The 8,870-nt window shown below is 43.0% G+C and overlaps 1 protein-coding gene across 2 annotated transcripts in view; it reads left to right on the top strand.

Annotated features, from left to right (window-relative positions):
* Positions 1-293: 293 nt before the first annotated feature.
* The window catches only part of LOC121555962 (failed axon connections homolog), a 32,459-nt gene continuing 23,882 nt past the window's right edge, over positions 294-8,870 (top strand). The window contains exons 1-4 of one of the 2 annotated variants that reach the window (XM_045216875.1): positions 294-499; positions 1,332-1,453; positions 5,093-5,228; positions 5,881-6,077. In XM_045216875.1, coding sequence (XP_045072810.1) covers positions 464-499; positions 1,332-1,453; positions 5,093-5,228; positions 5,881-6,077 — 491 coding nt within the window. In that variant the 5' untranslated portion in view covers positions 294-463. Of the gene's footprint in view, positions 500-988; positions 1,454-5,092; positions 5,229-5,880; positions 6,078-8,870 lie in introns of those variants that run through there. The other variant, XM_045216874.1, reaches the window with a different exon arrangement.

The following is an 8,870-nucleotide window of genomic DNA, read 5'->3' as shown; positions in this document are numbered from 1 at the left end:
ATTACAGACACCTTAATGCATACTTTTCAATTATATTATGTGAGCTAAACATAAAAATAAAACAAATATAAACATATTTTCTTTCAAGTATAATTTTTAGAGATTACTAATGTTACTGTCCCCACTACAACAACAAAAATACTTAAATACATTGAATTGTGTTCTTAACATTCAATTGAAAGACTGTAGAATTCCATTCATTCATATGGAGGACTGCTCCTACTGGGGAGTGCCAATATGCCCGACCGGTGGCTTCAAAGCCTATCAATGGCCAATACATATCATCAGCAATCCAGGGTTTATATACATCATTGGTTGGCACTAGCTCAGACTCTGAGGGGTACCAGTGATGTAACTGACCTTACATTATAGAATTCTTACGAAAGCGCGATCCGTTTTTCAAGCAAAGTTGTTTCGCAAACAATCACAACGGAAAGCGCATTGATCGGATGTATTCTGGAAGATGAATGCCTTTTTACACTTCCGAAGTTACTGCAGAGTGAGTATAACCGGCTATAGCTAAAGTAGCCAAAAGCATGCACCTGCTATGCAAGCAAATTGTTGTTGAACATGCACCAGTCGTTATACCAATCGAAGAGTATGTTCTGCATTCAATAATGGCTAAATACTAAGCCTACTGTATATAGGTTGGTCCATGCAAATACAGTTGGACAAGTAAATGTTGCTATGGAGATATTGCAGGACTTTGTAAAAGAGATAATAGTGAAATTGCCAATATAACATTGCTCCAAGAAAACAACATAGTTGCTTAATCCATTTAATTGGCATTTAGAAATCAATATAATCATTAAATAAGGCCTGGCCTATTGTCCTATATTAAAGCCTTTGCTGTTTTAATTAAAATAAACTATTTCAAATCATAAACCCATACTACCCCAATCAACTTGTGTGGTGGTTTTGTTGTCACTGAGGCTCAGATGCTAGGGGAGTGCTCATCGTCTGCCACCAGTTTTGCCGCGGTGACATCACTCGTTTCCATTGGAACAGACAAAGGCTCCGATGGCTGGCGGAGGATGCCGAGCTGGGGTGGGGGCACCATCAGGCCGGAAAATGTATATTTCTCCTGTTTGGCAGATGAAATAGCATATCGCTATGCCGCATAGGACTGTTGTGACATATTGATGAAGCCGAGAGTGGTTTGCGGGACGCAGGCGCCACGCGGTGATTGAGAGAGCATGTGGGGTGCTGGTTTCGCCTCGTCCCGACCGTGTGTGGTTGAACTCGGGCGGAATCACAGCCTGCCCTTGGGGCTATGTGGCTCGGACGAGCCTCACTCTCTTTATGGCTATATCGTCGCAATCCCTTTACAGGATTACGGTGGGATCATGTCGGGATTGGGGTCGGATTCCTGGTGGAAGAAGACCCTCTATATCACCGGTGGTGCCCTCCTCGCCGCTGCTGCCTACCTATTACACGAGCTGCTCGCCATCAGGTAGGCTACAATGGCAAAAAGATGACACAATCTGCAAGGGTATTGCTTCACATGATGAAATGTGTGTATCTGTGTGATGTTTAGGCTGTGTTTGCGTAGGCCTAATCTACAATATTCACAATAATGATTGGGGGATGTGCTGGGGGTGTGTGGCTGGTGGTGCGCACTTACTGTCACCTCTGAACAGCTGCTCTTGACAGATCTTTGAAAAACAGAATATTGCTATCGTTTGTTTACATTTCTTCACATTTTCGCGGAATCATCTCTCCCTGCACTGTAGACTAGACTGTGCAGCTGTTTTATGATACAGTTCCCCGCAAGGAGGCAAGGACAGGAGATGGAAAAATATTGGAATGTGGAAAATCACGCGTCAGGTCTTATGCAATGTCTCGTGCCAGCCGCAAGCCACTTGAGAGTAAATATGAAGTTCTCTAGCGCTGCAGCAGTTGTGTCAGAATTACCTTTACTAACCTCTTACGTGAGCTATTTTAAGATTTATGTTTAGTGAAAGCGGACGTGTGTAGCCTACTGTTGAATGAAATGCGTCTGGTTTAATCTTTGAGAGGGAAGATTAATCCAGGCCTATTGTTAATGTAATGAATGGCGCTCCTGTCCCCACACAATCGTCAATCAAGGATTTAGGCCTATGGTACATTCTGTAACAGTGGCTCCATATAATCTGTCACACACTCTGAGAGGACTGGCTTTGCATTTCCCAATTTGGAAACATTGCTGTATCACGTTGCATACGCTTACCATCGTCATGCTTCTACCATAGAAAACTACATTTTGACAGTAAATCTGCAGTGTGTTGTTCTATGCCACCCCTTTGAGTGCTTCTTCTCAAAGGAACTCCCTGTATCTAGGCCTAAATACAATAGTGTTTCTATTACATGGTCCAGAATTTCAGCACCATTGAAAAATGGACTTCGGCGTAGCCTACGTTGTTTCGACGGTTTCAGCACCACGGTTCTATGGACAGCGACATTTTGTGGGAATGTGAGTTGTTTATTGTCGTGGACTGTCCTGCGCAAGACCATTGTACCGAAAACCTAGCCTATACATTTTATTAGCCAAAGTAGGCTATCATTTATATACATGCCATATTTATTTCCATACATTTTAAGTAGAATTTCAAGGTGTTACAAAATGCCTGATGTAACTGACTTTGGATGGATTCCATTCCTGCTCTATGGACATGATATGTAGGCTATAATTCATCAAATTAACTTCGGTAAGAACTAGAGTAATTGCAAGGCAGCACGCCCCTGTACTGTAGGCTATGTTTAATTATTAAAGCCAAAAGATATGTCAGTGTCAGTCACCCACACCCACCATTTAAAAACTGTGGGGTGGAAATGTGAGGACTCTATCAGCTTTTCACAAGCGTGATTAGCCTCATAGGCCTTGATTTCAAGGGTAGTAGAGGTTTGAAATGGAAGTTCAGACAAATCCTAGAGTTTCTTCTGCTGTAGGCCCATTGAATACCATGGAGCCAGTAATATGATGATGATTTTACCCTCTCAATATCTATCCCATTATCTTAAATGTGTGTATTGCATCTGTGTATATAGTGTTGAGACTGGTGACTTAAATATAGAGAGGGAACAGGTTGTTCTAGGGCAATTCAACGATAACAGAATTACGCTTTGACTCAGATATTTCACTTTAAAATGTATGCCAACAAAAAACATTGATTTCAAAGTTTGACAAACCATACAACCCTATGCACAAGGACTACTTTGAACAATTTACACAGAACATTTCACAAAAAAACACATTTACTGGAAGAACTGTGCAGATGCAAAGTTTGGTAACAGAAACATTTCCCTCTGTTTTTTATGCGACCACGTTTTCCAAAAACGGTTAAATATCTGCTCAGAATTAAGATTAAAAAAATGTCTGCAGAAAGAATGGGGTGTCAGCTATGACATGACACCTTGAGTTAGAATTGTTTTGTTTGTTATTGAACTACAGTAGGTGAAGTGGATTTACATATGGTAATAGAATAACGGTAACGGAATTACATCATGGGTCCATGATCTGTACCATACAAAAATCGATAATTATGGATATGAATATCATTATCTTCATGGTGATGTATCCTGAATAGGCAAACGAATGTAGAAATATGCAATATCTTTTTGCATATTTGGGTATTATTCTACACACTGGTTATTATTGTAATGAGCTCCGTCCTCAAACAAGACCACATTTGGTTGGTCCAGACCAGACCAAATCTGAAACAATCATAGACGTCTATGTTTCACAAGTTTGGACATCACAGTGGAGCACAGCACAGCAGAGTTCAGCACAGTACTCTAGTGTGCTCTACTGTACCGTACTGTGCTGTCCAAACTTGTGAAACATAGACATCTTTGATTGGTTCAGATTTGGTCAGGGCCAACTACTTTTCAACGTCCGGTGTCAGTCGGTGCTCAGTGGGTGAGGATGCTTGTTACAGTAAATGGAAAGAGGTGGTAGGTGGTAGGTGGTAGGTGGTAGGTGGTAGGTGTCATTAAGAGCCGGGAGACGTAACATTAACTGGCGAGAGAGAAAATAGAGAGAGCAGCAGAGAGAGAGGGAGGGGACTGTTTTCACAGTCTTGCTTCGACCTGAGAGACTGTATATAATGACAAGATGGTCTTGTCTCTGCCCTAACAGTGGGAGTCGTTGTCCCAAAGGCGGGAAGGCAGGCACTCTGCTTATCGTTCTGCTTATCGGTCTGCTTATCGTGGACAGATTTTGATTGAGTAAACCCTCTCGCTTTGCCTCTTCCTCTCTGATTTGACCACCAGATGACAGAAAGGGAAAAACACAGTTATGAGCTGAACATAACAGTATGCCAGTGGAAGGGAGGACAGTAGCAGGTGACCCAAGTGTGGTTTGTGACTAGTATGATTTCCCATTGTAGCCAATTCAATTGCAGTAATTCCATCACTGATTTTGCAGTAATTCCATTACCGATTTGGTAACAGAATTACGAGTTTTAATTACTTAATAATTAATAAACAAACTTGATATCAGTAAAAACACTATAACTACCTTTACTTGTTACTTCTGTGAAATGTCATTATCCTCCCTCATGATGGAGAGAAATTAGGAAACATCTTAAAGATATGTGGGTTTTTGGTAACAGAATGTATATATGCCTTAATTTCTCAAAAATATAGACTCTTTGCTTTCATTTGACACAATTTGACATGCTTCTATGAACTCCACATGTTGGTGCTCATCGGTCCTTTTAAATGGAAATGCCCTCTGTAACACAGAGCAAAGGGAAGAATAGTTCCTCTCGCTGCTGTGACACCATGCTATAATAGGCACCAGGTGAGACCGTCCCCTCCCAGTGAGATTACTAAGAGCCGGAAACAGAGCTGCAACTAATCCTACTCTCTCCTATCTGATCTCCTCCAATCAGGGCGAGTTATGATATTGTTCTCACAACACAAACTGACCTGGAAATTGCTGTACTGTTGTCACAGAAACGTTGATGACTTTTAAAGTGGCTGTCACATAGAGATAAAACAATTGTTTTCAAGTGTTATATCTCATGGGTCTCCCACCTGTGTATTTTGAAGTTGCCTCAGTATAGCATACCTTTTCAGATGGCCTTTTTTCTCCCCGGGTGTTTTCCAGGAAGGAGCAGGAATTGGACTCTAAAGATGCCATCATCCTCCACCAGTTCTCCAGGCCAAACACTGGGGTCCCCAGCCTCTCACCATTCTGCCTCAAGATGGAGACCTACCTACGCATGGTGGACCTGCCCTACCAGGTACAATAGTCTGTGTAAGATAAAGTATAACTTTTAAAAAGTAGAACTGGTTTCCTGTACACAGATTAAGCCTACATTCCTGGACTAAAAAGCACTTTAAATGGAAATTCTCCTGCATGTTTTTTATGTCCAGGGATTAATCTGAGTCTGGGAAACCAGTCCTACATATTCAGATACAACTAGAGTGCGTTTTATGATGATTTCCTCGGGTATCAAGTAATTCATGATGCAAGAAGATATTTAACACTTAGATGGAGAGTTCATTCAAATATGTAATAGGTACCGTGGTTTGCAGAACAAAAAGACATGTGCTTCGCCTCTTGCCATTCGAACTAACTGAACAAAGAAAACCTCTCAGTTTATATACCTCATGTGACACGTTTCTTGAACAACATCTGTTAACCATCATTTGGCACTCCCTTCTTTGATGGTATTACCCTGTACCCAAGTCAGTATATTACTATCTATCAATCATTCTAAGATAAACCACCAGTAAGCTCCCTTGACATAATGGAATCCTTGTTATTCAGACTGTGCGGCGCCAAGTCACTTATCTACTAAATCTACCTTGTTCCTATGACACTGTGAAATGACATCATAACAGTGTGTCAATCTCCCAGTGCTGAATCCCATTATGTTCTCCCTCTTGCAGAACTACTTTGATGGGAAGCTCTCTCCGCAGGGCAAGATGCCATGGATTGAGTATAACCGGCAGCAGGTGTCGGGGTCAGAGTTCATCATTGACTTCCTGGAAGAGAAGCTGGGCGTCAACCTCAACAAGAACCTCAGTCCCCAGGAGAGAGCCGTGTCCCGGGCTGTCACCAAGATGGTGGAGGAGCACCTCTACTGGTGACTCAGTCAATTAATATACCCACAGCTACATTGGTGACTCCGTATATGTCACAGCCGGTCCCAAATTGCACCCTACCCTCCCCCTTGGTCCTTAACCCTTGATGTTAGCATGTCTGAAGAGTCTAAATAGGTACACTATATATTCAAATTAGTGAATTCAGCTATTTCAGCCACCCCCGTTGCTGACAGGTGTATAAAATCGAGCACACAACCATGCAATCTCCACAGACAAACATTGTCAGTAGAATGGCCTTACTGAAGAGCTCAGTGAATTTCAACGTGGCACCGTCATAGGATGCCACCTTTCCAACAAGTCAGTTCGTCAAATTTCTGCCTGGCTAGAGCTTCCCCGGTCAACTGTAAGTACTGTTATTGTGTAGTGGAAACGTCTAGGAGCAACAACGGCTCAGCCGCGAAGCGGTAGGCCACACAAGCTCACAGAACGGGATCGCCGAGAGCTGAATCGTCTGTCCTCGGTTGTAACACTCACTACCGAGTTCCAAACTGCCTCTGAAAACACCGTCAGCACATGAACTGTTCATCAGGAGCTTCATAAAAAGGGTTTACATGGCCGAGCAGCCGCACACAAGATCACCATGCGCAATGCAAAGCGTCGGCTGGAGTGGTGTAAAGCTCGCCGCCATTGGACTCTGGAGCAGTGGAAATCCGTTCTCTGGAGAGATGAATCACACTTCACCATCTGGCAGTCCGACGGACGAATCTGGGTTTGGCGGATGCCAGGAGAACGCTACCTGCCCCAATGCATAGTGCCAACTGTAAAGTATGGTGGAGGAGGAATAATGGTCTGGGGCTGTTTTTCATAGTTCGGGCTAGGCCCCTTATTTCCAGTGAAGAGAAATATTAATGCTATACAGCATACAATGACATTCTAGACGATTCTGTGCTTCCAACTTTCAGCATGATAATGCCCTGTGCACAAAGCGAGGACCATACAGAAATGGTTTGCCGAGATTAGTGTGGAAGAACTTGACTGGCCTGCACAGAGCCCTGACCTCAACCCCATCAAACACCTTTGGGATGAATTGGAACGCCAACTGCGAGCCAGGCCTAATCGCCCAACATCAGTGCCTGACCTCACTAATGCTCTTGTGGCTGAATGGAAGCAAGTCCCCGCAGCAATGTACTAACATTTAGTGGAAAGCCTTCCCAGAAGAGTGAAGGCTGTTATAGCAGCAAAGGGGGACCAACTCCACATTTAATGGCCATTATCTTGGAATGAGATGTTCGACGAGCAGGTGTCCACATACCTTTGGTCATGTAGTGTATAAGCAGTGTAGTGGTAAAGTTTCCACCATATTGCTTCCACCTTACATATCTGCAAAGATTGAAGGGTTAGGGCCAAGGGGAGGGGTAGGGAATTAATTTTAACCGGCTAAGGTCACTCACTATTCCCAAGTGGTCATCCACAGTTACATTACTGATTAACTTACAGTATATCCACCTCATGTGACGTTACATTATTGGTGAGTTACTGCTGGGCATCTGTTCTGGTGAGGCTTCTGCTGGGAAGTCACTGATGCTGCATTCCAAATGGCACCCCATTCCTGATATAGTGCTCTACTTTGGACCAGGGCCCATAGGGCTCTGGACAAAGTAGTGCACTATGTAAGGAATAGGGTGCCATTTTGGACGCAGGCTGAGCCTTTCCTGGTTGGGCCCCAGGTAGAGGTAGTCTGATGAATGACACATCTAAAAGCATTTGTTTCTGAGCATGAATGTCAAAGAAAAGAGGAGGGAGTGCATATTTGCTCATCAAGCTCTTTTCTGCAATATTTACAAGGTGAGAAATCAGTCAGCATCACGTTTCTGTGCATCAGATCTTGTGAATCTCATTCAGAACCAGAGCCATGAATTGGAGGGGGGGGTTCCATAATATTGGTCTGCAGCTGTAGAGTAAGGGTAATTCATATAACTCTCATTTCCACTCCCTTTCTCTCGCTCTCTCTCTTTTTCCCCCATCACCACCTCCTTTACTCTCTCTCCTCTTTCCCCCTCCCTCTCGCAGGCTATGTTTAGACTGTTGATTACATGATTTATGGCTGTGCAGGACTATGGGGCTGCTTGTTGCTCTGTTTGGCCAGCTGGGGATAGCAGCATGGGTTACAGCGTGATTGATGTTGCTATGACAACATGGAGCTGAAGGCTGCTCTGTGACAGAGATATGCCTCTGGTCTGTGAGAGTGTGCTGTTTATCATAAAGTGCATGTACTGTATATTAGGTTCAATGTCTGGTTTAGTGAAGATTGGCATTTGTCTTCCATCCTTGTTGTGTAGAGCTTGAGTTGTTATAACTAAGGGAATTGTTTAATGGTATTGAAATCCTTTAAATAGTTATGATTTGATCTCAGGTTTATCTCAGGTTGATCTCAGGTTTGTCTGGTTTAGCCCCTGAAGCAAATTTTCCCTCAGATCCTTTTCTAGACAGCTCAATCTTTTTTTATCTAGAGAGCTGACTGTTAATCATCACAATACATTCATTACTCTTGTCCTGTTAACTGAAGGTGAAAGATTAATTCAAAATGTCTCTGTGATCTCATGCCACGATTTTTTATAACGAACCCAAGATAGACCACAGCCTGTCGTTTCCAATGGGAACAAATTAGTAATAGTGGGCAGAACAAGCAAGTAGGGGGCAGAGCCAAGCACGAGATAGCAAGATCCTGTTGGCGTGTTCTAGCATGTATTTGCATATTTCCGTTAGGGAACTCCTACTCTGTGAAGTGTGCGTGTGCAATAACTTAATTTGCCCTTGAACTCCTTCTAAACAAT

Source organism: Coregonus clupeaformis, unplaced genomic scaffold, assembly GCF_020615455.1.
Source record: "Coregonus clupeaformis isolate EN_2021a unplaced genomic scaffold, ASM2061545v1 scaf0836, whole genome shotgun sequence".
NCBI classification, from domain to species: Eukaryota; Metazoa; Chordata; class Actinopteri; order Salmoniformes; family Salmonidae; genus Coregonus; species Coregonus clupeaformis.
The sequence above is the reverse complement of the archived record's forward strand: the minus strand, read 5'-3'. Positions and strand labels throughout refer to the sequence as shown.